Here is a 27,804-nt window from a genome sequence, read left to right on the forward strand (position 1 = left end):
GGGACATGGTAAAATTAATTTCCTATGCCCCACTTTTAAATACCATGCACGAGACTTACACAGTTGCGACTTAATAATATTTAAAAGGGAGGTTTTTACCTGTCTAAAAGGGTTGTTTTAGCAGGTTGCTAGGCACGCTATCTACTGCAGCATTCAGGCTACATAGCTAGGCCAGAAGCTATGTTTGTACTGCCGCTATAATGGATAGCACATAGGTGCAGTCCACAAGTGGCATTAGACGTCATGGCCCTGGATGGACGTTCTACACCATATACTGAGGACTTACAGGTAAGTTAAAAGTGGCAATTAGGAATGAGCCAAATTTGACCATGTTTAAAAGGAGAGTACTGGCACTCTACTCTCAGGTGAAGTACTCAAAGTTCTAAAGCCAAGAAAGCAGATAAGGCACAAATCTGGGGGATATCACACAAAAGATGGTAATGTTTTACACGAAGTATGAGGACATGCAAGCTGGTTGAAGGCACACATGTATGGTACCTTGTTGGTGATATGGAATACCATTTCCACTGTCAATACAAATGGAAATAATCTTCATTACTGGTTTTAGCAGTTTGTTCCTGTTTGGCACTGTACTCATTGTTTCTCGACTAGGATTTCACAGTTCAGCATCGTGAATATTGCCTTTATTTTCCTATGTGCCATTTCCTAATCAGCTAATGACAACAATGGAACAGACAGGTACAGTGGGTTTCTGGCACCAATGGTACAGCAAAGAATGGTTACCTACACAGGGAGGCAGAGAACAATCATCTTCAATCTAAGTGAACAGTGAAGCCATCATCAAGGCACGAGAAGACCAGGTACCGTTCAAGCCTTCTTATAGGGTGCTCTCCAAAACACACAATCAACAGATACCTCACAGCAACCAGTTCCACATTGTGGTAAAAGAGAAAAAATATTACAGAAAATATGAAAGAAAAGTAGAAATTTTATTAAATAAACAAAATTTGGACCCTCCCCATGAAACCTAAATAATAAAGGTAGAAGTACATGGATACATTGTAGGAGGGAACCTTCTTTATATACATCCAGGTTTAAAGTTCACTCACATTGGAGGCAGACCCATTAACTCATCTGAGCCCATGGCGATTCTTATCACCAGCAATCCATCCACGCCAACGTGTCAAAGAAGTCACTAGTACGGTGTCCGAGCCCTCACTTAATTATGTTAAAGGACATCCAAAACCATGAAGATATTCACTGTCCTCACCAGTATGTGATTATCCAAAACCCTCTGTCGCAGATGTCATTAATGAGGTCACAGAAGCTAGCACAATACTAAGCCATAACTCACCAAAGGGCACGAGATCCGATCACCAGCACTGGGTCCAATGTGATTGCAGAGTTCCAAATCCTGTGTGTCACAAGAGTCACTGTTGAGGTCTCAGAGAAGGCTGGTGACTTGGACATGCAAACCCTGCTTGGTAACATGAGAAAAAACCTAGTGACATTATTTGTCAAAGGGGCAATCCTGGCAGCAACAGGCCTTAAAATGAGGACCCCTACAAAGCTCTTGGAGACACTAAGAAGAGCAGCCCCATGAACAGGTAGCCAGAAAGCCACTTCATGGAAGATGGCTTTTACAGCAAGAAGATTGGCACAGATGACTTATCAAGACTTTCCAAGGAGTACATCTTGCAGAGAGCAGGCTAGAGTGATTGAACAAAGTGAAGTTCACTCATAAACCTGGCAGAGGAAGAGAATCAGTTACTAGTCACCAGCATCCATAAGTAAGGAGAGCAGTCTTAGCAAAGAAGCACCAGGAGGGAGTGACAAGGACTGGGAATCAGCTTTTCCATCATTAGGCTCGGCACCGGGACCACAAAGGCTACAAATGAACCAAGTTTAACAACAGTGACCAGTGTGGATGACTTGGATAGAAAACATTCTTGGAGGCTTTACAATATTTGGATAGTCACGGAGGACAAACACGAACAGCCATAGGCTGAGATTTACTATGAGCTTCCTTGCAGCGGGACTTGCGAAAAAAGGTCTGTAGCGGAGGACAAGCTTCTCTGATGGACGGGATGATTCAGGCTGATGGTCTGGATGAAATGTTTTGAACATTTCTCCGCTAAAATATCTCTCCATTGCAGCCCACAAGATCCGGAGCTCCCTGAGCATGGGTCGTGTTATGAAGAGCACCTGCACATTGGTGTAAGTTGAGAAGCCTCCTTCATATGGGTTAAATGTTGACTAACTTTTTTTTAAATTGATCAAGTGGTGTGATCTCTGCAAACAGGCCTGGACAGGTGATACTGCTCAAGGGTCTGATGGAAACTACACTGGATGTGAAGAAGAAAGAACTGAGCTGTACCATATGCATAGATACCAATTCCTAATAGAGACCATTGAATTAAGGCACACAGGGAGGGGGAATAGACTAAAAGCACCTCCTCTTGTAGAGTTCCCTCAAGCTTTCATCCGAAGCCTACAATATAGGACATACTGGGGAGGATGCCAGGTTAGTTTCCATACAGCTGGAGAATGCTTTTCTTGTATGCAGACAGGTCAAGTCAAACCAGTCTGATCCCTGCAAAGGTACACTCAAAGTTGACTGCTCAATCTCTGCTACCATAAGTGATAACTCGCCCAGACTTAACGACTAGTGACAGCCCTTCTAGTGTGAACACTCCCTGGTGCGGATTCCTAACTGTCAGCGCTACCGGTTCTAACACCCACTGGTAACTACTGTTCAGTCTCAACACAGGCGCAGAGGGCTGCTCTACCGCAGCTCTTCCACTAGTGGCACCGGTTGGTGATGGCTACTTTAACAGCAGAGACTGAAAATAGATCGGAGTCTTTAATTTGCAGGTAGCGGCTCAGTACCTACTGATGAAGACTACTCTAGTCTTGGCTTCTGAAATCTTAGCACCTTTGGTGAGGGCTCTTCTAATTTCAGCACACATTGGTGACAATGTTTTCAGCCACCTATTGGTGAGGACTCCTTCACTCTCAATAACAGCAAGTGATGACGCCTCAAGTTTCAGCACCCATTGGTAACAGCAGCTGAAGTCTCACAATCTTCCTCCTCTTCTTGCATGGCTGTGTTCACCAAGACATCTATTTCCTCCATGACGTGCTGCCCCTTGTGCTGAAAAATTAAATGAGACAGCAGGTTATTTTCAGACGCAGTCAGGGAACACATTAATTGTACAGAGGCAGAAGGAGAGGTGGGTACTTGGGAGAAGCGGAAGTGCAGGAGTATGAGATGAATGTAAAATTTAAGAATATCAAGGGTGAACTTAAGGTGCCAGCATAAAAGAAATGTATTGTATTGTTTTGCACTGCATTCACACAGCCAGGGGCTACTTCACAGCAGAAAGTGGAATACAGACGGGCGAGATGGCAAACATCACCACAGGACAATTATCCGATAGAGGTAGGCAAGGCAGTTAAAGAGGGTGCAGTCCAAATGCCTAGTAGAAAATATGAGATATGTGGTGCAATTCTGGTCTTTATATTTGTGTACATTGGGAAATCTTTTACTTTAAAACAGTCACCATTCACAAGACCAATTTCTGGCTTTCCCAGGAATTTGCTATGCACCTCAAACATCTAAAGAACTGAACAGCACACTTCTAGTCTACAGCCATTCATGTTGCAAAAAGTGCTGCATGGAGATATCTTCCACACATGTAATGCTCTCCCTGCGAGCAGTTTAAGTGGAGAGCAGTGACGAAGACAAAGTGTGCTGTGCTTTGTACATGGACTGAAAAAATGCAAAACATCCGTGACTCTCACTGGCTTTTAGCGAGGAAGATGGGCGCACGTGAATCTAGCTCATTATACACTACGAGCAAATGATTAGTGTAACATATTCTGTTCATGGCATATGTGGCTGTAGATATATTTTACATATTCTTTAGGGGCCTGAAGGCGTGCAAGAGGGAGTCAAAAGCTTGCCAAAAATGTGTAGCATGTCCTCTCAAAAGGTTCAACCTGCTGTGACGTCGCCGATGGACCTGGTAACTCTGGGTGCATTGGGACCAAGGTTTGAATCAGCTCCTTGGTGGAACAGGAGCAGGACCTGGAGGCATGATGATGCCCTGTACTTTCTCTGGAAACCGTGAGTGGCTGGAAGGGGCAGAGATACTCAAAGCCTTCACTCGTAAAGAAGATCTGCTGCTGGAACATCTTCAGGAGCAGATCTTTGTTACAGTTAATACAGAGCCCGAGTGGAAGTAAGAAAATACTACAAATCTGCATTGCTGGGCCTCGTGCTGGCCAGCAGAAAAATTGCCATCAGAGGGATGTTTCCTATAGGGCGTACATATGAGCAGTGAAGTAGGGACGTAGGTGAGTGGGCTGTGGCAGAAGAACTTTGGATGAGTGAGGTCCAGACGGGTGATAAGGTGACTGTTTTGAGTGGGCAGGGATGTTGCACGATTTGATGACATTAATCACTTAGACGGGCTCATACACTGAATCGGATAATAGATCGAATGATCAGCTGTCCTGTAGGCCCTCTGTCCCTCAGTAACCATTACTGGGCAATGATATATATTTTTTTTTTGAAGGGGGGAGAGGGGGGGGGGTAGAAACTGTGCCGTTAAGAACCCAGATACCACCAGAATCTCACCGTGCACAGCAGCTGGAAGTTGCTTCAGTTCCTTTTGAAGGTGATGTGTGAACAGATCTAAATACCTCTATCTATTCCATTGAGGAGGAAGGAAGGTCTATGACTATAATGGATATACTCCTACAAGAGTAAAGGAGATACAGGTAAGAAACTATTACTTCTCTCGTAGGGGATTTCCATTTATACTCCTAAGCGCTGAGTAGAGTGTCTCCTCCACTGTGTTATATGGGGATTGGTTTGCTAGAGGACAAACTTGTAAGGTCAAGCAAATAGATTTCTGAGAGAGGCCTGCCCTACTTGCACATCTGCTATAGCTTCAAAATCCAGGAAGTATTGCTTGGTGAATGAATGTTCCAATTTCCAGATAGCTGTTTCACAGATTTCAGGAATAGGGATATTGTGAAGTAAAGCAGCAGTAGCCGCTTTCCCCCTAGTGGAATGTGCTTTAGGTTTAGCTGAGAGAGTTTTGTTAGCAATTTGATAGCACAATAGATTTCAAGACACTATCCATTGTGAAATGGATTGCTTAGAGGTGGCTTAGCCTGTACAGACCGGACTGCCGTTGATGAATAATTGGTCCGAGTTGCGATGTCTTGTGTTTTGTTTATATAGAATTTTAGAACTCTCCTAACATCCAGGAAATGGGGAGTTCTTTCTGCTGGAGTAGAGGGATTCTGAAATAATGTTGAAAATGAGATTGTCTAGTTGATATGGAAGGCCGATACAACCGTAGGAAGAAACTTGGGGGGAGTTCTTATAACCACTTTAATAGAATGAAATACAGCGTATGGCTCATGAGAGCAGAGTGCTTGGATCTCGCCAACCCTGCGGGCAGATGCCATTGCCACAAGGAAAGAGGTTTTCCAAGACAAATGTTGGGCTCAAAGGGATCATGCATAAGGTGTGAAAGGACTACAAAAGCTCCGATGGAGGGGAAAGGCCTATTATGGGAGGAAAAACCTGCTGTAAACGTAGGAAATCCTTGATGACTGGGATTCTGAAAAAAGGTTTGTGAAAGATATTTTCTCTAGGCAGTAAGAGTTGCCGGGTGAACCTTTATAGAAGAAAATTGCAAGTCAGATTTTGCCAAATGGAGTAAGTATGGAAGAATGACATCTTCCTGGAAAGTGGTATGCACAATCTCGTCCATTTAAAGGCATATGTGGAACGTGTGAAAGGCTCCTTAGTTTCACCATGCAGTCTTGCAGCAGATTCAAACGTCCGTACTGCACTAGCTCAGGATCCTTGTTGCCAAATTCAAAGAGGAAAGATTGGGGTGTACCTTCTAGCATCCGAATTTCATCAGTAGGTTTGGTCTGCAAAGCAGTTTTAGATGTGGACAGGTGGACCGGTGAAGGGGGTTCGTGATCCACCATTGACGTGGCCACTCCGTAGCTATGAGGAGGATCTTGGTTGTGAATTGGGACAACTTTTTGAGAACCATGAGGATCAGGGGAATCGGTGGAAAAGCATAGAGAAATTTGCCAGACCAGTTGATCCATAAGGCATTCCCAAGAGTCCCTGGCTGGAAGAACCTGGATGCGAAGCTTAGGCATTTGCTGTTTTCTGCGGTGGCGAACAAGTCGATGGCCGGAGTTCCCCACCTTGGGAAAATGTCTTTGACATCGTTGTTGTTTAATACCCAATCATGGCTTTCTTGCAGGAGTCTGCCTGAGCATTTTGGACAGCTGGAAGGTGAGTTTCCATGATTGTAGGGTCCCTGGCCAGAAGCCATTTCGAGATTGTCTGGGCCTCATGTGACAAGGGCCTGGATCTTGTCCCTCCCTGCTTGTGGAAGTAGTACATAGTTGTTGTACTGTGCGTGTGAACAAGCAGGGCATGGGATCTGAATGAAGGATGAAACTTCTTCAGCACCAGGTGGACTGAGCAGCTGCTCCAGGAAATTGATGTGGTATATTGATTCTCTCGGCAACCACTTGCCCTGGATCTGGAGGTGACCCATGTGGGCTCCCCATCCCAGTAGTGAGGCATCCATCACTATGGTATGAGAAGGAATCTCCTGATGAAATGTGGTACTTGGAAGTAGATTGGCTGGAGAACACCACCATTTCAGGGACAGCTTCGCATGAAGGGATAGTTGTATCTGGTCTTCCCATTTACCCGTCAGTTGGTCCCACTGGTCCTAGAGACCTTCCTGTAGAGGCTGCATGTGGAGAAGGGCAATCGGTGTGACAAAGATGCAGGAGGCCATCGAGCAGAGGAGGGAGGACACTGTTCTCACCGTTGGATGAGAAGGTTTCATGAGAGCCTGACACTTTTGAAGGACTGATAAGAATCTCTCCTCCAAAGGACACACTTTTGCCCATTGTGTGTCGATGGAGGCTCCAGGATAGTGTCAGGTTTTAACTAAGCCTGGGCAAAGCACTACGCTACGCTCGCGTAGTTTGCTAAGTTTGCGCTACTTCACACTACGCGTATTGCACGTAGCACAGTGCAAACACGCATAGCGTAGTGTTGCGTAGTGCAGCGGTCATTTTTTGCTTTCTCGCGGTCCTCAACGTCAAGTTGGAGACCACGAGCAAGCAAAATGACATCCTGGCGAGACTTTTTCCTCGTTCGCGATCAGCAACATCAAGTTGGCGATCGCGAGCGTGGAAAATAAACCTCCCGGCGAGATTCTCAACGCGAGGAGGTCAGGTTTCTCATTGCGAGTGGTCGCGCATGTTCGCGACCGCTCGCAATGAGAAACTACCAGTTCGCATTGAGAAAGCTGCAGTAAAAATCTACTCGAGCGGCAGAAAACTACAGCTCGTACTGTGCAAGATGCCGTTTTTAATGATTGCACAGTGCCGGTTGCTTGTCCGCACTGTGCAATCACTGAAAACGACATCTTGCACAGTGCGAACAGGGTACTACGCAGTTCGCGAAGTGCTACGCGTAGCTCGCGTAGTGCACTTTGCGTAGCTACGCGTAGCGCTACTTCGCGAACTACGCCCAGGGTTAGTTTTAACTGGGACAGGGGTGGACTTGTGGCAGACCTGAAGGCCTAACCTGTGTAGGAAATCGCAAATCCAATTATAATGAAGCTGAGCTTTCTGAGAAGTGAACGCCTTGATTAGTGAATCATCCAGGTACGGGTAGACAAATATTTTGTTTCTCCGGAGATAGGCAGCCACTAGTGCCATGCACTTGGAGAATGTCCTGGGTGCTGACTTCAGACCAAATGGAAGTACATGGTACTGATAATGGTCCTGTCCCACTACGAACCTCAAGAACTGGCCGTTGGTATATGAAAGTATGCGTCTTGAAGTTCGACAATGGAACAGAGCCAATTCCCCTGGTGTAATTGGGGATACGTTTGATTAAAGGCCAGCATACGGAACCTTTCTCGCTGAATCCACTTGTTGGCTGCTTTTAGGTCGAGAATGGGTCTGATTTCATTTTTGTCTTTCTTCTTGACGAGAAAGTACCTGGAATAAATGCCTGTTCCTCGTTGTTGGTGAGGAACAGATTCCACCGCTAGCTTTTGTAAGAAGATGTTGACCTTCGTTCGTAACAGTGGGAGCTGAAAACTGGATGGTTTTGGAGGTATAGACGGTGGAGGACTAGAGAAACTCAGACAATATCCATTGCGAACAATATTCAGCACCCAGGCTTCTTGCATTATGTTTTGCCATTCTGCCAGATAATGTCAGATGTTTCCCCCTACCGGAGTGGGTAACAGAAGAGGGGGACGTAATGATTCCAGGTTTTGACCCAGATGGTTGCTTGCCCCTTTGAACAGGCTGCTGGGTAGATAGATCTCCTTCTAGACTGTTTTCAATGATATGATTGGTAGGGATGTTAGTGCTGTTGTTGTGCACCGCTTAGCTGGCGGCTCTGATACTAATGAGGGTTTTGAAGCCTCTGGGAGTATGAGCGGCGTTGATAGGGTCGGAAAGATTTTCTCTGTTCCCTGGGTCTCTCTTAGCCGACCGCTTTTAGAGTGTCCATTTCGGACTTCATCCATGCCATCTCATCATTGGCATGGCTTCCAAATAGAGTGGTACCAGAGAATGGTAGGTATAAAATGGGGAACAGCCTTTACTATGAAGTTTTTACTTCGGATTACGTTTACTACACTTTTTATACTTCGAACAGACTTTACCATGCATTAGGCCAGTAGGTGGCAGTGTTTTCTATGTAACGAGATGTACTTTATTACCGAATTTGCACCACAAGTGTGGAATAGAAGATTAATTACAACAATTAAAGACAATATACTTTTAGGAGGAGGTGCAGGTGCTTTAGGAACTATGTTATTAGTTAAAGTTAATAGATATCATGTTAAATCAAGTTAATACTCAGGAAATGTATTAAAAAAACTTAATTTGATACCAAATTAATGATGCCTGAAGAAAAAAAGAACAGAACAGGACGTATAAGGGCAATAGGTGGGTAAGTGTGTTAATGCTCGGGAATGTTTAACAAATATCAGAGTATTAATTTAATGCCAAGTTATATTACAGAGATTAAACAATACCGGAGAATTACTTTGGCACCAAACAAACAGGTATGCATGATGCCTGAAAAAAACAAAACGCGGGACAGGAGCAGAGGGTGAGTGGAAAATTTATTTTAAATACTTACTTTGGACAGAATGCTGAATGTGTGCATGCTGTTTGCGCGCTGGTGGACGTTTTTTATTATACTCTATAAAAATGCACACGAATGGTAAGCGTGTAAAACCATGCGTGGTAAAACAACATGGTGCAATGACATGCAACCATTTAATTCTGGCTTGATGGCTACAAGGTGGAGTCAAGAGTGCCTACGAAAAGTAATGCCGTGGCAGTACTCATAAGCTTCTAAAAGAGAAAAGTCTGCTGCAGCACTAATAACCTGATTTGAGGACATCAATCATTCATTCAGGATTTCCACAAAGTATTCCCTCTTATCCCTTGGGAGATGTTCCGCAAACTGGTTAATAGATTCCCACAGTGCCCTGTCGTATCAGCCTAGAACAGCAGTGGCACTGGCTGCTTTAAGGGTGGCTGCTGCTGTACCGCACGTTTTTTGGCCCACAGTGTCTAACTTCCGACTTTCTGTATCAGGAAGTACTGCGGAAGTGGGAGTAGTGGCATTTTTCTCCTTTGTCCCTACCACAGTCACCTAAGCCTGATGTAGGATCTGTTCGCAGGAAATCATGATCCTGGTTTAGATGGTGGTATTTCATTTGAAGCCTGGATGGTGCTGGCTTAACAGAGGCTGCTGTCAGGAACAGGTCCATAGAAGGTTCAAGGAGACCTGGTACTAAAGGCAGCAAAGGTCTTGATGCTGACCTGTGGTGTAGTCTCAAACATGATTGATGTCATTGGTGTTGGAGTCAACCTAGGGATGTTAAGTTTTGTCACTCCCCTTATGAGGAGCTTTTGAAATGTGGTGACACTGAAATGTTGGACGTATCTTCCAGTAGAAGTGGAGGACATGGCCGTATGCTGTCTTGACCGATATCATGAATGATTATGATGGGAGCGCCTAGAATGATGGCGTGAACTGGAACAAAATCTGGGTCCTTGAGTGAACAGTGCCTGTGGAGCTGGAGGCGGTGGTGGAGTTGGAGGCGGTGGTGGAGGAGGGAGAGGCGGAGCTGCTGGTGGTGTAGATGGTTGGACCCCTGAAGGGGAATATGCTCTAGAGTACTCCGAATCTGGGGAGAAGTAGGCGAGTCGTCTTTCTTCTTGCCCCCTGTAGCTTAGATGATGTTGAAAGTGTTGTCGACCTGCTTGTAGTCGAGGATCGCTGGCAGTGCCTCGATGTTGAAGTGTGCCTCGACGTTGAACTTTGATGGTGCCTTGACATTGACATGGATCTCGACGTCAGTCTTGATGGCCTCGTTGTTGATGAACGCCTCAATGTCAAGCGAGGCCTGTGGGTTGACGGAGTAGTTCTCAACGTCAAAACTTTAGGCTTCAATGCTGATCTGCGGCGCTTGATTAAGAGACAGCGAACAGTTCGGTGTTGTACCTCTCTTCAACACTGATGCTCTCAACGTCAACCAGGACCGATGGCGTTCTTGAGCAGTGTTCTTCCTGGCATGCCCACCAGAGACAGATGACAGAGCCTTGGTAGAGGTCTGACCCTCTCCTCGTCCTGAGGCCTCACCTTCTGACTCGGTTTTCTTCGCTCCTCGGTATCATGAAAAGTCCCTGCAGTGATGGCAAGAATCAGGAACATGATATTCTGGGAGGCAGAGAATACACACATATTGAGGGTCTGTCTTGGCCTTTTTCCTCCAACAGGCTAGGCAATTATAAAAAAAAAAAAGAGAAGGCATTTTTCTGTGAAAAAGCCTCTAATTTCTGTCAGGAAAAAACAGTAAAGGCCAGGGAGATATTAAAGACATCGAGTAAACAGTTGTCACCAAAGAACAAGTTACTTACATTCGGTAACCATATATCTGTACGAAACATAGGTTAGTTATGGATTCCTTACCTTAGATTTACCACCAGGCGTGAGACTGGCTCCAGAAAGATTTTCGTCAGCAGTACTCCTGCGCGTCGGAAGGTGGCGTCGGTCGACTGCGCTCGTCGTCGGCATGGTCGCCGGGAAGACGGTAGCTACATAGACGCCGCCCTCACATGCCGTCTGTTCTGTACACGACTTTCCACGCCAGAAGCGCAGAGCCATGCAAGACACTGACCACTGGTGCACAAAACTAGGGCCCTGAAAGGAAGCCCTTAACCCTAGAAGTCAGTTCGCAGAACGGGGAGGATGGGTGGGGCGGTAAGGAACCTATAACTAACCTATGTTTCTTACAGACATATCATTACCAAAGGTAAATAACTTGTTCATCTGAAAGAAACAGTTACTTATAGATTCTATACCTTAGAATAGATATCCCAGCAATACCAACCACGGAGGTGGGTCTGCAAACTAAGTTCACACCAGAAAGTCCTGGAGAACAGAACGGCCAAAGAAGCCATCTCTCCGGACTTGGCTATCCAGGCAGTAGTGATTGGTGAACGTATGCAGTGATGCCCGCGTAGCTGCCTGACAGATGTCATTAAGGAGACTCTCTGTCCCAAAGCAGTGGTGGCTGTCGTCGCCCAGGTGGAATGGGCGCGCAGTCCCACTGGAGGATCCTTCTTTACCAAAGAACAGCAAGCTTTGAGGCACAGAACGACCCACCTGGAGATGGTAATTTTGTGCATGGCCCGACCTTTCTTAGCGCCCTCGTAACCATCAAAGACCTGGTTGTCCACCTGGAATTGTTTGGTGCGATCCAAGTAGAAGTTAAGTGTGCGTTTTGGATCCAGATGGTGGAGCCTCTCTTCCTCTTTTGAAGGATGCGGAAGCGGAAGCGGAAAGAAGGTGGGTAATGGTGGTTTGGCCAATGTGGAAAGAAGTAACCACCTTGTGAAGAAAGGAAGGTCTACTTCTAAGGACAACCTTGTCCAGATGGACAGCCAGAAAAGGAGGCTTGGAAGAAAGAGCTTGTAGCTCACTCACCCTGCGTGCAGAGGTGATGGACACCAGAAAGGCAGTTTTCAAAGTGAGAAGTCTGAGAGGACAGTTATGTAGCGGCTCAAAGGGAGCGCACAAAAGATATGCAAGAACCAAGTTTCAAGTACCACTGGGGCATTACGAATGGAACAGGAGGAAAAACATGAGTAATGTCCTTAAGGAATCTATTTACAACAGGGGACTTGAAAAGAGAAGGTTGATCAGGAAGCCTAAAGAAGGCTGAAATGGCCGAGAGGTAGCCCTTTAGAGTGCCCAGAGTGGAGCCCTGCTGGGCCAAAGAAAGGAGGAACAAGAGAACCTCAGGAAGAGGGGCGGAAAGGAGATCCACAGCCTTTGCTGTGCACCATGCCACAAATTTTTCCATCTGCAGGTGTATACCGTCTTAGTGGAGGGATGCCTGACTGCCAAGATAACATTGCAGACTTCGGGAGGCAGGTCAAACGACAATAACTGCGGCCTCTCAATCTCCACGCAAAGAGGTGGAGGCTGGACAGGTTCGAGTGGAGGACCGTCCGATGCTGCTGCGACAGAAGATCCTCCCGAAGAGGCAGTCAGGTCAGAGGATCGATGGCCATGTTGAGCAGCTTGGGATACCAGACTCTTCGTGCCCAATCCACAGCCACAAGAATGACTTGGGTCCGGTCGCGCATGATCTTCTTCAGCACTCTTAGCAGAAGTGGTATGGGTGGAAAGGCGTATAGAAGACCGCAAATCCACTCGCGACGAAAAGCATTGCCTAGCGAGTGCCACCTTGGAAATTACAACACGCAGAACTGCTGACATTGCGCGTTCTCTTCGGTGGCGAATAGATCCAACCAAGGCTCTCCCCACTGTCGAAAGAGACCTTGCACCACCTCCGACTGAAGACGCCATTCGTGATACATCAAGCACCTGTAGCGGAGTTCATCCGTCCTGGCGTTCAGGGAACCTGCCAGGTGTTGAACCACCAGGGATATGCCCTGATGTTCCAGCCATGTCCAGAGGCAGAGGGCATCCTGAAATAGGGTCCACAACCCCACCCGGCCCTCTACCAGGACCACATGGCGATGGTGTTGTCCGTGAACACCTGCACTACTCTTCCCCGGACAGAGGGAAGGAATGCAAGACGAATCTCCCGAAGCTCCAGAAGGTTGATATGGAGCCTGGACTCCGCCTGAGACCAGAGGCCTCTGATCTCCGCCTCCCCGTGTGGCTGCCCCATCCCAGAAGTGATGCATCGGTCACCACTGTGAAATCTGGTTGAGGAAGGGAGAGGGATCTGATGTTGACCCAATCCTGGTTCGTTAGCCACCACTGCAATTGGTGTGCAGTGCCCTCCGAGATCTGGACACAATCGGACAGGTTCCCCTGATGTTGTGCCCACTGAAACTTCAGGTCCCACTGCAGAGCCCGCATATGCCATATGGCACGGTCCACCAGCAGAATGCAGGAGGCCATCAGACCCAGTAGCCTGAGGGTCATCCTGATCAAAACCTGGGATAGAGGCTGAAAGATCGGAATTATAGCCTGAATTTCCCGGACTCGCTGTTGAGGAGGATAGACCCTAAACTGCGTTGTCTCCAGAACCGCACGTTGATGGAAAACCCAAGCAAATGCAGGAGGTTGGCCCTAGTCTGGAGGTGGGAGACGACAGCCTGGGGCGAGCCCGCCTTCAACAGCCAGTTGTCGAGATAGGGGAAGACTGGAACACTTGATCTGCACAGATGAGCAGCGACCACCACCATCCCTTTCGTGGACACCCAAGGGGCGTTGGTCAGGCCAAAGGGGAGCACTGTAAACTGAAAGTGCTCGTGGTCTACTGTGAACCGCAGTTAACGCCGGTGAGCCGGCAGGACAAGGATGTGAAAGTAAGCGTCCTCCAAGTCCAACACTACCATCCAGTCTCCAGGGTCGAGGGCAGACAGGACCTGAGCGAGCGTCAACATTTTGAACTTCTCCTTCTGGAGGAAGCGGCTGACGTTCCTGAGATCAAAGATAGGACGCAGGCCTTTGTCCTTCTCGGGCACCAGAAAGTAGTGGGAATAGCAACCACGACCTACTTCTGAGACAGGAACGCGCTACATGGCTGCCTTGGCCAAGAGTGCCGAATCTTCCTGTCGGAGAAGGGCTAGATGATCCTCCGACACGCGATGGTACTGAGGTGGCATGGATGGAGGGGTAGTCTCGAAGGGGAGGGAGTAGCCCCTGCGGACTATTTGCAAAACCCACCTGTCCGAAGTGATGGCCCGCCAGTGGGGGAGTTGATGGCAAATCCTGCTGCCCACTGGCGTTTGGTGGCCATGAAAGGTCGGACTAGGAGGGTTTGGAGGCTGCTGCAGAAGGCGCTGTGGAGGACTGTCCGCCCACTGGCCCCCAGAACCACGGCACTGGTTCCCACGTCCTTGGCCGCCCAGAGGCTGAACAGCTTGCGCCAGCCCGTGGCTCTGGGCGGGACATGGCGGGGCACCCCAGCTGTAGACACGAAAGGGGCGAAAGGCAGACTGCGCAGGGCGGGTGGTGGAGAGGCCCAAGGACCTGTCTATAACACGAGAGTCTTTAAAGCGCTCCAGCGCGTTGTCTGCCTTGTCGCCGAAAAAGGCGACGGCCATCAAAGGGCATGTCCATAAGAGTGGATTGGCCATCCTCGGAAAAACCAGTCAACCTCAAACAGGCATAGCGTTGAAGGGCTACCGACGTGGAAATCGTCCTGCCTAGTGAGTCGACGGTATCCAGCCCACAGTGGATTGTAAACTTTACTGCGCGTCTCCCTTCAGCAACTGCTCAAGAAAGCACGGCCAGGGCCTCCTGCAGGCACTGAGGCAGCACTTGCGAGACCGTATCCCACACAGAGTGGATGTAAGTGCCCAACAAACATGCGGTGTTTACCGACGGCATTCCCAAGCTGGAGGAAGAAAACATCTTCCCAAGATGGTCCAGCTTTTTGGATTCCCCATCAGGTGGAGTGGTAGGGAATGCACCCTTGGAGGTGGGGTGCTGCGAGAGGAAAGTGGGGGTCGCCTGGGGTCGGGCGGTGGCGTCGGGCAATCATCCAGTCTACAGGAGCCCCTGTATTGGGCCTGGACCGGGTGCCCAAAAGGATGTCCATGAGGACTTTATTAAATGGCAGCAGGGGCTCTGGAGAGCTCGCTGGCGGTTGAAGCACCTCTGTCAGGAGGTTAGTCCCGACTGCCACCGTAGGTAGCTCGAGGTGGAGAGCCTCGGCCACCCTACGCAACACCACTATGTATGACGCTCCCTCCTCCGTAGCCACGGTAGGAGGAGACAACATGCCAAGGTCCGGGGAGTATCCAGACCACTGGCTTCCCCCCGTTCCTCTCTCCAGTCTGGTTCATAACCTAACTGGTCGGTTAAAGGGTCCCCAGACCCCTCCCATTCCTCCTCACTCTCCTCTGGCTGGTAGGGTGGAACAGCGGCACAAAAGTACCCGTCAGCGCCAGGTCCGGCGTGTCCGGCTCCGTGTCTACCTCGAGGTGGAGGCCGGGGTAGACGCCGGCTGGGGACACAGCTGATGCCGGCTGCGGACATGGTGCTGGTGGAATCGGCGTGGGGGAGACATAACAAGGTCGACCCACGCTGATCCAGATCCAGGACTGGATTCAAGGGGACCCTGCAGCGCAGAGGCTGAAGCCGCCGGCGTCGAAGGCCCAGGGCTCCGAGCCGAGTCCGCGGGGCCCGAAGGTGCGCCGGTGGAGTCACGCTGCCCAAAGATGGCGTGCATCGCTTTGTAAAACTGACGAAGCTGAGCAGGGGGCCACTCCCGCTCCCGAGAAGGGCTCTGCACACGGAGCTGTGGGAGGGGAACCACCCGCATCTCTCGTCACGTCGGCCGGCGGATGGGGAGAAGCCAAAGAGTGATGATGCTTCTTCGACTTCTTCTTGTGCTTCAACTTACCTGACCTCAAGTGCGAAGACTTGGCCGAAGAATGGTGGTGGCTCAGCGACCGGTCCCTCAACCTCCTACACGACCGGGACCTCGAGCGGCGTGGAGCTGACGTCCGGGCCTCGAGTATCTTTCGGGACCGCTCCTGCAAAGACTTCGGGTTCATGGTCCAGCAGTCGGAGCACGACTTGGGGTCGTGGTCACGCTCCAGGCAGAAGAGGCACACGCGGTGCAGATCCGTCACAGACATCCGTCGGTTACAGGAACCGCAAGCCTTGAAGTCGGGCATCCCTCGTGCACCAGGAGTCGACGGACTCAAAAAACGATGTTGACAAAAGTCGAGAAAATGTCAGTCAAAAAGTGACTGGGGGTACCGCTCTCTTCTGATCTGCGCATGCTGGCGCAGAAAAAGAAAGAACTGACGTCAGCACACGAGGGCGGCATCTATGTAGCTACCGCAACATCATTCCGGCGACCACAACGCCGAACGCGGAGTCGACCGACGCCACCATCGGAAGCGCAGGGGTACTGCTGACGAAAAACTTTCTGGATCCAGTCTGACGCCTGGGGGAAATTCAAAGGTAAGTAATCTATAACTAACTGTTTCTTTCAGATATTCAGTTTAGAATTTTGAAGAGAAAAGCCAAAAATTTGCTGAGCTCAGTGCTCCAGAGTCCTGTCAGCAGGACCTGAAAAAAAAGAACTTAAGCAACTGTCACCTGCTGTGCACGATAGGATACTGGTGGTATCTGGCTTCTTAAAGGCACAATCTCTTTTCTGGCCATATGATGACAGCCTATGAGGCTACTCTGTCCTGCTCTCCTTTATCTCCATCATAAAAAAGGGTTTGTGAGGGATATTTTTGCAAGTTTGCATGTCATCTCAGATTATCCTCAGATACTTTATTCTGGCCCATTTTTTGTCTTCATGATGAAGAATCTGCCCATTGTAGCCTAGGTATATAGGCTGTATAATCATTCTCTTTCTTTAGTGTCTTGCAGGAAGGCAAGATTCTACATTTAAGATATATAAGAACTGCTCCGGGGTCTCCGCACATGAGCAGGACTATTCAATGCTTATGGCTATAAATGGAAATCAGCTAAGAGAGAAATATATATATATTTATACACACACAAACACACACTACATAAATGAATACATATACACAAAAATAAATAAGTAAAGTAAAATATATATTTAAAAACTATAACAAAGAACTATCATTAGTAAGATATATTAGGTACATTTACCATGATATACAAAGAAGTAAATTTTACAAAGTTGTAAACTTAATTATAAAAGAATAAGATAGATATGATTTAGTGACACAAAGTAAAAGCACACATTATATTAATATACTTCGCAGGGCAATGCAATGCATGCAACATAACTATGTCAATATAACTGACTTCGATCCAGTATCATACAACCTTCAGGCTTACACATGTATAGCTGCCAGCTACCACCGTGCATTGAGCCACCAATCTTCAAACACCAATTCTTCCTCAACAAGGAATGTTTAAGGTTGGTTAGGGGTTCTACCACTTCGCCCTAAGGTGGCTAAAAGGCTGTATTGCACCTGGCCAGTTTGCCTTATCCACTTGTGGGTTTGGAAGCACCAGTCTAGCCTCTTCTTCCATAAATGGCATACAACATTAAGAAGTTACTATCTACTTTATATCTAGCTCCTACAGGTATACAAGGTCCCATTGGTCAACAAAAAGCAAGAAGGAATATGCTACTTACCAGTATGCATCTGTTCTTGGCATGTAGAGCTGCAGATCTATACACTATGCATAGATCGCCATCTGGTGTTGGGCCCGGATGTTTGCAGCTTGTTTTTCCTCTTGGAAAGTCTTTGGAAGTCACTAGGTTGGTGACTCCTCCTTTGGTTCGTATTGCACATGGGCTTCGGCTCCATCCTTAGATTGTTTTTCGCCAGCAGGGAAAGATGGAGCGTAGTAATAACAGTAAAGAAACCCATGTGTGTTGTATCTAAATAAGATAGACTGGAACGGATACAGGTAGCCGGGGAGGCGGGTGGGCGTGTATAGATCTGCAGCTCTACATGCCAAGAACAGATGCATACTGGTAAGTAGCATATTCCGTTCGAGGCATATGAGCTGTAGATTATACACTGTGCATAGACTATATAGCAGTACCCAACCCTAGCGGCGACCACCGGCATCCGTTGCAGTTGTTTGGAACAGTGTTTTTAGTACTGCCTGGCCTACACTAGCTTGTTGCTTGGATTGCACATCTACACAGTAATGTTTTGTGAAAGTGTGCGGTGTTGACCATGTCGCTGCTTTGCAGATGTCATCTAGTGGTATGTTTCCTAGAAAAGCCAAAGAAGCCCCTATCTTCCTTGTAGAGTGGGCTTTAGGGGGAACAGATAGCGTTCGTTTTGCTTTGTGGTAGCAAATCTGTATGCATTTTACAATCCACCTAGCTATCCCTGATTTAGAAATAGGGTTGCCTTTATGTGGTGGAGAGAAAGAGACAAATAGCTGTTTGGTTTTTCTGAAAGGTTGTGTTCTTTGGATGTAGTAAAGTAAGGCCCTTTTAACATCCAGTGTGTGTAAAGCCCTTTCCGCAACGGTTTGAGGTTGTGAGAAAAAGACTGGTAATTCTACCTACTGGTTTAGATGGAAGGGAGAAATGACTTTGGGTAGAAATTTTGGGTTGGTGCGGAGTACAACCTTGTTCTGATGCATTTGGAGAAAAGGTTCCTGTATGTATGTGGCCATCACTAACCCTTCTAAGGGAAGTGATGGCCACTAGAAATGCTGTTTTCCATGTGAGAAATTGCAGCTCACATTTATGTAATGGTTCGAAAGGGGGTCCCATTAGCCTTGTGAGAACTATATTCAAGTTCCAGACAGGTGAGGGTGGTACTCTGGGTGGAATTACTCTTTTGAGGCCGTCCATAAAGGCCTTGATGGCAGGCACCCTGAAAAGTGATAGGTGCTGCCTGTTCTGTAAGTAAGCAGCAATTGCTGCGAGGTGTAACCGAATGGATGTATATGCTAGGTTACACCTTTGTAGATGGAGCAAGTAACATATGATGTGCTGTATGGACACATTTAGAGGGTTGATTGTGTTGTTGTGGCAGTAAACAACAAATCTTTTCCACTTTGCAGCATAGCGTGCCCTAGTAGTAGGGTGTCTAGCTTCCCTGATAATATTCATGCAATCAGGGGGAAGGTTAAGGTATCCGAATTCTAGGACCTCAGGAGCCAGATCGCAAGGTTGAGCTGAGCTGGGTCCGGGTGCCTGATGTCTCCATGGTTCTGGGTTAGGAGGCATGGTGAGAGGTGCAGCTTTTGGTGTGGTATTACCGAGAGTTCCAGCAGTGTGGTGTACCACGGTTGTCTGGCCCATGTTGGAGCTACTAGGATCAGTGTTAGGGAATGCTGTTGTAGCTTTCGCACCACTAATGGAATTAGTGGGAGAGGTGGAAAAGCGTATGCAAATTTGTTTGACCAGTTCATCCATATCCCATTGTCTTTGGACAATGGGTGTGGATATCTGGCGGCGAAGCTTGGGCATTTTTTGTTTTCGTGGGTGGCGAATAGGTCTGTGTGTGGATGCCCCCACTTCTGAAAGAACGGGTGAAGAACCTGTGGGTGAAGTTCCCATTCGTGAATCTGTTGCGTTTGTCTGCTGAGCAGATCTGCCACGGTGTTTTGGACTCCTGGGACGTGTTGGGCCAGGAGAAAAATTTTCTGTGGAATTGCCCATCTCCATATGCTCTGTGCTAATTGAGAGAGCTGTGGAGAGTGTGTGCCCCCCTGTTTTTGAATGTAGTACATGGCAGTCATGTTGTCTGTGCGAATGAGGACTGCCTTGCCTAAAATCTGCGTCTGGAAGGATTTTAGGGCTAGGAAGATTGCCAGTAACTCCAGATGGTTGATGTGGAGTAACTTCTGTTGCGGCGTCCATGAGCCCTGTATTGTGAGATGTAACAGATGAGCTCCCCAGCCGGAGAGCGATGCGTCTGTTGTTAGGATTATTTGTGGAACCGGGTCCAGGAACGGTCGACCTCTGGAAAGGTTTGTGGTGTTCCACCACTGCAGAGAGCGATGGGTGCGACCGTCTACCAACACCAGATCTGTCAGTTGCCCCTGGGCATGGTTCCACTGGTGCGCTAAACACTCTTGGAGTGGACGCATCTGGAGTCTTGCATGGGGCACTATAAAAATGCAAGAGGCCATCATCCCTATCAGTTGCATAAACACCCTTGCTGGGAGAGAGTGTTGAAATATGAATTTTTGACGCAGAGGTTGTATATTTGCAATTCTGGCAGGATTGGGATAGGCTATGGCTTTTGAGGTGTCTATGGTGGCACCGAGGTATTGTTTTGTGTGTGATGGTACCAGGTGGGACTTTTGGTGGTTCACCGTGAAACCTAGCTGGTGAAGTTGTTGGATTGTATCGGCGGTGTGTTGCACACATTGTTCGTAGGACGTGGCTTTTATTAGCCAGTCGTCCAAATACGGGAAGACGTGAATGTGCTGTCTTCTGAGGTGTGCCGCCACTACTGCTAGGCACTTGGTGAATACCCTTGGTGCTGTTGTTAACCCGAACGGGAGCACCTTGAACTGGTAGTGTTGCCCGTCCACTACAAATCTGAGGTACTTTCTGTGAGCATGGTGTATTGGGATGTGAAAGTATGCATCTTTCAAGTCCAGAGTGGTGAGAAAGTCGTTCTGGGAGAGGAGTGGAAGAACCTGTTGAAGGGTTACCATGTGGAAGTGGTCTGAATGTATGTAAGTATTTAGAGGTCTGAGATCTAGGATAGGTCGTAGAGTCTCGTCTCTCTTTGGAATCAGAAAGTACAGGGAGTAGACCCCTAAATTTTGTTGATTGATGGGGGACCTGCTCTATGGCTTGTTTTTGCAGGAGGGAGATTACCTCCTGTTTTAGTAACGTGGCATGTTCTTGAGACAGTGGGCGTTGCCTGGGTGGAATGTTTGGGGGGGGTAGATGTTAATTCTAGGCAATACCCTGAATTAATAATTTGGGTCACCCATCTGTCTGAGGTGATTGTCTCCCAGACGTGAAGGAAATGTTGTATTCTGCCCCCGACCGGAGTGGAATGGTCTGGAGGGAGCGGGGGGAAAGTCATTGGGTAGGCGGTGTGGCAGAGCAGGCGGTATTTGTCTTGCCTCTGCCTTTATTATTATTGCCTCTGTATCCGCCTCTTTGATAACCCTTTGTGAAGGTAGATTGAAGAGGGGATTTGTAGGACGTGGATGCACTATCCGAGGAGTAGCCTCTGCCCGTGCCCTGAAAGGAAGAGCGGCGAAAGGAGCGCCTAGGAGTGTGTGACTGTAGGGCTCCCATGGATTTCGCCGTATCAGTATCTTTCTTCATCTTCTCGAGGGCTTCATCAACTTTTGGGCCAAATAAACGTTGTTGGTCGAATGGGTGATTCAATATGGAGGCTTGTACTTCAGGTTTAAAACCTGAAACTCTTAGCCAGGAGTGGCGACGGAGAAGGACACTGGTGTTTATGGCCCTGGAGGCTGTATCTGCCGCATCTAGGGCACAGCGTATAGAGGTATTAGTTATAGTTTTTTCCTCTTGGATCAATTCATTAGCCCTATTTCTGTATAGAGAGGTGGTGCATGATGGTCTCTAACTCATCATAATGCGCCCTGTTGTATCTGCCCAATAGCGCTTGCGAGTTGGCGATACGCCATATATTGGCGGCTTGTGACGCAGTGCGCTTCCCTGAGGCGTCTAGGAGCTTGGACTCTTTGTCAGGTGGTGGTGCTTCGCCTGAGGCCTGAGAATTTGAACGCTTCCTAGCTGTAGATACCACTAAGGAATCCAGTGGTGCAGGGCCTTTAATGTATGAAGGATCTGTGGGGGCGGCTTTGTATTTTTTCTCTATACGGGGGTTTAGGACCCTAGCCCTGACTGGGTCTTTAAAAACCTCCGGTGCATGTTTTATTACTCCTTTTAACATAGGTAGAATGGCAGTAGACCTATGTGCATTATCAAAGGTATCTAGGAGAAAATCTTCCTCCACTGGGTCAGTATGTAACTCCACCCCGTGATAATGTGCCGCCCTCTGTAGTAGGTGGTGAAAGCCTAACGAATCTTCTGGTGGGGATGGCCTGGATGGGTAAAGGTCATCCTGTGGGACATCTGGGATGTCCGGATGGTTATAGTCATTCCATGGGTCTGGAGATCCAGTAGGGGTGGGGTCTTGTGGCACATCTGCTGGATCATAGTAAGGGTCCCCTAGATCATCTTGGTCTGGAGACAGGGTTGGAGAGCGATGAGGCAGGGGTGAAGGTGGAGGTGGGGAGGGTGGAGGAGGTGGAGAAGGCACTCTGAGAGGGGAGGTAGCAGTGTCCTTCCTCTTTGGAGGTGGAGCTGGTTTGTCCAAGTGTCTCTTTTTTGAAGACAGTGTCAAATGTCCAGTTTTTGGATCCTTGGTAAGTGTCTTTTGCAGAGGATCTGGTGTGAAAAGTTCTTGCGACACTGGTTGTTCGGTCGGCGCCGAGGTTTTCGGGGCCGACGGTTTTTTAGGCTTGTCTAAGCCGTGCTTCTTCAGGACCTCCGATTTTTTGTTCGGTGCCGAAAGAGGCTTCGGCACGGGAGTGTCGGTGCCGAGGGCCTTATGCTGTTTGGTCGGCACCGAGAGGGCAGGTTTCGACACCGAGGGCTTTGGTGCTGGGCTCGGTGTGAAGGTGGAGGCCGATTTGTTCTTCGGTGCCGAAGGGTGTCTTTCGGTACCGCTGGTAGGCTGGCTCGAGCCCGAGCTGCCGGAAGGCTTAACAGGCTTCTTTACCGGGCCCGAAGGTGGGGTGTGAGAAGCAGTATCCTTGGTCTTGCCTAGACTCGAACGCGAAGGCGTGACCGAAGCCTTTTTGGGTATCGGCGTGGGTGTGGGAGGGGGTATAGTACTCACGACCCTCTGCGCCGGGGTGATGCCATCCACATCTGAGTCGTCGGCCTCGGAAGCACTGACGAGGTCGTCGTCCTCTTCTTCGATGTTCTGCTGTCCCGGAGCTTCGACGTCGTCCCCGAAGATGTCGACTAGAGCGGAGGTCGAGGAGTGCGCCATGTTGCGTCTGGCCCTTCGATCTCGAATAGTCTTTTTAGATCTAAAAGACTTGCAGGCGGGACAGTCTCGGGCCTCGTGTTCAGGGGAGAGGCAGAGGTTGCACACCTCATGAAGATCGGTGTGGGGGAATTTGGACCCACATCGAGGGCACTTCTTGAAAGGAGTTCTTTCCATCAGCCGAGACCGGAGCCGGAATAGGCCCGAAGGCCGCCGTCGACGACCGGAATCGAAGAAGTGCCGAAGAGAAGGTGAATAAGATGATTTATTATCTGAAGGATCTCGATGAGCGAGGATTTTTGCGTCGATCGCTGAACTGGAAAAGTTCAGAACCGGAGCGCGAAGTATTACATCCGAACCCGATGGCGGAAAAAAACAATCTGAGGATGGAGCCGAAGCCCATGCGCAATACGAACCAAAGGAGGAGTCACCGACCTCGTGACTTCCAAAGACTTTCCAAGAGGAAAAACAAACTGCAAACATCCGGGCCCAACACCAGATGGCGATCTATGCACAGTGTATATTCTGCAGCTCATATGCCTCGAACAGAGCATTTTGGAGGCAGCAACAGGACGCATGAGTAAAAGAGGCTCTGCTATAAATGTTTTAAAGCTCTGAGAAGGTTAAAGTACGGACAACAGGTGTCAATGGTTCCTGCATAGAGAGGAGTATAGACCTAACTGGTGTGCGGGTAATACGGGAGCACAGATACGGTGTAAAGAGACTGGAAGCAGGATAGTTAATATACAGGAAGAGCAGGAATTTAATCATTTACAAGGACTGCACACAGACAGGCTCAGGCAGCACATCAATATTCATAAGGGGAGCAAACAAGTGGGAAAAGTGCAGAAATCTAGGTATACCGTCTGAGACCCTTCTCCGTCAGAGCTGACCATTGTGACTGTGTGTGTAGTAGATCCGACCAGGCTGCCTTCTTGTCCTAGGAGAGTGATGCCACCACTGCCGCCTTGTGTCACCATGGTGATGGCATTGCCCAATGCTTGCAGGTCCTCATGCGACAGGCTGACCTGTGACAGAAGATAGTAGCTAGTTTAGCTGTATTATATGCTCAGCGCAGCACTCAGCTGTTCAAATCTTGCATGTGTATTTGAAAAGATACCATCAAACATCGCTTGCATTGCACACAAGGTTCAGATGCATAACGAAAAGTGAAGGGGCCCCAAGGAAAGAGGGGGCTCTCCATCCATTTTCGGTGAGTGGGAGGGGCTGGACGCAAGACCATTCATGCTCCTAGTCTTCCACTTCACTTGGTCTGCACACAGTTCTTCCATCATCCTCTACAAGTCACCTTCTTACTGGGTACAAACTACAAGCTATTATCCATTCCTTGCTTCAGGAACATTAGCTGTCATCTTAGAAGAATTTCCATGCCCCACTGGACAATTACTCACATATTTGCATACCAAAAACACCAACCCCTTAATGTACCTTACTGGTAATAGAATCGGATACGTGCTGGATAGACACCGGATCCGCAGGGGCACACAGAGTCACCCTATAACCTGTGCCCTGGACCAGCAGTCAGAGTTGTGATATATCTAAGTGGGTCCATATTAACACTCCTGTAAACTGAAGAGGCTGGGCTCCTAGGTAAACACTGCTTTTCAGCAACTGCCTCCCCAAACCATCAAGAATTTCTACAACTGGATAACCTCCTGAGCCGACTCTCTGGTCCCTCAAACACAGCAATAGAACTGGATCTAGACCCCAGGCTAGTAGGTATACAGAGGAACTCAGACTGATGAAACGCCACTGCAAACTGGAGCGCAAATGGAGAATTAGCCATGACAATGCAGACAGGAGCACATTCAAATCTGCCTTGAGATGCTACAACCAAATGATCTGGACCACCAAACGCAGCATTCTGGTGGACCATATTAATCCCAAAACCAACAGAAACTAGGAGATCTTTCCCTCTAGCCAGCATAATCCGCTCTCGCAACATCATCATCATCTCCTATACAGCCAATACACAGCTCATTCCCTCCCTCACAGACAAGACGCCAAGTACCCGGATAAAGTACAATGCATGCATGACTGATATCACCCACTGGATAAAGACCAACTGTCTGAAGCTGAACACTGACAAGATCGAAATCGTGATCTTCAGGAACAGCTCTTCACCATGGGACTCCACCTGGTGACCAACAGACCTAGGACCATCACCCCTACCACCCCTCACCACCCAAAGCAAGAACCTTGGGATTGTCATCAACAGGAAACTCAACATGACTGCCTAATTCAACCCATCACCGCCTCATGCTTCCATACATCCGGAAGATGCTGCGGAAGATTTTCAAATGGCTCCCAATCAGCACTCGGAAAACCATCATCCATATCCTTGTCACAAGCAAGCTGGACTATGGTAACATCCTCTATGCCGGGATCAACAACAAAAGACTCTCCCAAAGGCTGCAGACCATTCAGACTCGGCAGCCAGACTCACTCTTAACCTATTATGCATCACTCATCTCACCATACCGAAGGAGCTCCACTGGTTCCCCATATACAAACAAGCAAAATTCTAACGCCTCACACACACTTTCAAGGCATCATATAACACTGGCCCAGTATACCTTAGCAATCTTATCTGCTTTCACAAACCTTCTAGACACCACCCCTCACCTGGACTCTTACTTGCACACATCCAACAAAACAGAAAACCAGATGGGAAGGACAAACTTTCTCCAACATCAATCCTAAAGGGTGGAATGACCTGCCGCTACACATAAGAGCCTTCTACACACTTCTTGAATCCCGATAAATAGCTGAATACCTCAATTCTTGAGTAGGCCATAGGATTGGCTAAACTCACACCAACTCAGGCCAGGATACCCTCCCGGGTGATATTGCGCTCTAAAAATTTGCATAACCTAATTTCTTTCAAATGTCTGTATAATGAGTACTAATTTATGTGCATTCGCACTTCTTCATATTATGTGTATAAAAAGATGCAAACATGGCTGCAACTTTAGGACCTTAACCTTCTTGTATAAGACTATTCGAAACAAGATCACAGTGAGAAGACTCTCCTACAAAATAAACCTCTGCATCCTGCTTTTTCATTTGGGGCTTGGAGATCACGCTAAAGAGCTAAAGAAAAAGAGTCAGAAAGAAATTGAGAGGTGAAATAATGAGCTACAGAGGGTGCGAAATACAGGAAGAGAGACAGGGACCGTAACATTTTCCTGACATTTCCCTGACTCAATGTTGTAGGAAGTAAATTAAAACAAGAACACGTGTAACTAGAAAAATACAGCCCACTGAAACCCTATACCAGGGGTCTTCAACGTTTTTGCTAGCAAGAGTGTTGGACCTGTCAGCCCTAGGGTGGTCTCCCCTTCTATTTTTGTATCGTGCCTCATTTTTTCCACCCTCATTTTTATGTTGGACTAGGTCTCCGGGCGCCTTTTCATTGCCAATCAGTGTTAAGGTGCAGGTGCTCCCTTCTCCCAAGATGGCTGCCACAGGCCCCTGCTACTGCAGAGTGGTCTTTCATAGTAGCACCCTAGCTGCCAGGAGCTGGCTGGAACCCCACAACAATGTTGCGACTCCAGCCCGCCTTTTTGTCCCATAGGTAGAGTGGGGAAGCTCCTGGAATGTGCTGGAACCTTCTAGAAGGGAGGTGTGGTTTTTCTTTTGCCGCCTTGGCCAGAGCTCACCTGACCTAGCGCTACTTAAGTGAGGGAGGGAACTTTTTGTGGTGAGTTGGCCATTGGGGTGAAGCAGAGCTGGAAGAATCCACCAGGAGTGTAGGCGGTAGGGCCTAGCCAGGGACTTATGCCTCTGAGAGTGACAGGATCTAGGTGCTGCCTCTTAAGTGAGTGAGGGACCCTGTGAAACCCACTGATCTTGCCCAGCAGTAGGAGGACCCAGAGACTCTCTGCCCAGCCTGACTAGGAAGGACCTGGTCGCCTTCTCCATCCCTACCCCCCTGTAACAGAACCCCTTAAGGGCGCCAGATACATCTGCGCCAACAAGACCTTATCTGACATCTAAGAACCGAAACTTACAAGCCAAGCACTGAGACTGCGTGTCCAGATTGAACTTTAAACTTACAAGCCAAGCACTGAGACTGTGTGTCCAGACTGAACTTTAAACTTACAAGCCAAAGCACTGAGACTGCGTGTCCAGGCTGACCCCTGAACTCTGATGTGAAGCTGATTGGAGAACCACCGGGGATCGACCAGGTATTAGCGCTGTGACCCGTGCGCTCCCTGCCCTGGTCTGGGACCCCCGGCAGCGGGCTCCGCGGAACACAGAACCCCCATCCTTAACTTTAGCACCCCCCGTGATGTGCAAGCCAGCGCACTCACCGCCGCGACCCTGAGGCCGGAAGAAGTACCCTGCCGTGTCGTGAGGCCCGTGGAGAAGCCCAGGGCCCCGTCGCTGCCGTCGCAGCTGTGAGGAGAAGTGCACGAGGCCGAGAACGAGTGCCCCCATCAGCGCGGGAACGGACGCCTTCCAGCGCGGAGATCGAGGTAAGCCCGAATGCTGGGATCGCCCCCCGGTGCGCCCCCTGCTGGTTGGGAGCCACACCGCACCCTGGGCCCGGGTTCCCTCTCCGTGGGAGTTCTCCCTGTCATCGCGACGGAGAGACCCCGCCGAGGGATACCTTCCTGGTACCCCCCCGTGTCTGCCCTGAAGCGCGGTGCCTACGAACTGCACCGGAGCAAGAGACTCGCTCCGCTAGTCCCGTGCGCTCTCTGCGGACAGCCCCGTGTTAGACACTGACTGCACCCGAGCACGAGC

At 48.6% G+C, this 27,804-nt stretch overlaps 1 protein-coding gene across 3 annotated transcripts in view; it reads right to left on the minus strand.

The window, feature by feature from the left end:
• Positions 1 to 931: 931 nt before the first annotated feature.
• The window catches only part of ZNF76 (zinc finger protein 76), a 267,736-nt gene continuing 240,863 nt past the window's right edge, over positions 932 to 27,804 (minus strand). For all 3 annotated transcript variants that reach the window (XM_085651124.1, XM_085651127.1, XM_085651125.1), the window contains 2 exons: positions 23,895 to 24,059; positions 932 to 3,115 (listed from right to left, as the gene is read on the minus strand). In XM_085651124.1, coding sequence (XP_085507250.1) covers positions 3,008 to 3,115; positions 23,895 to 24,059 — 273 coding nt within the window. In that variant the 3' untranslated portion in view covers positions 932 to 3,007. The remainder of the gene's footprint in view (positions 3,116 to 23,894; positions 24,060 to 27,804) is intronic.

Source organism: Triturus cristatus, chromosome 1_1, assembly GCF_964204655.1.
Source record: "Triturus cristatus chromosome 1_1, aTriCri1.1, whole genome shotgun sequence".
Taxonomy (NCBI): Eukaryota; Metazoa; Chordata; class Amphibia; order Caudata; family Salamandridae; genus Triturus; species Triturus cristatus.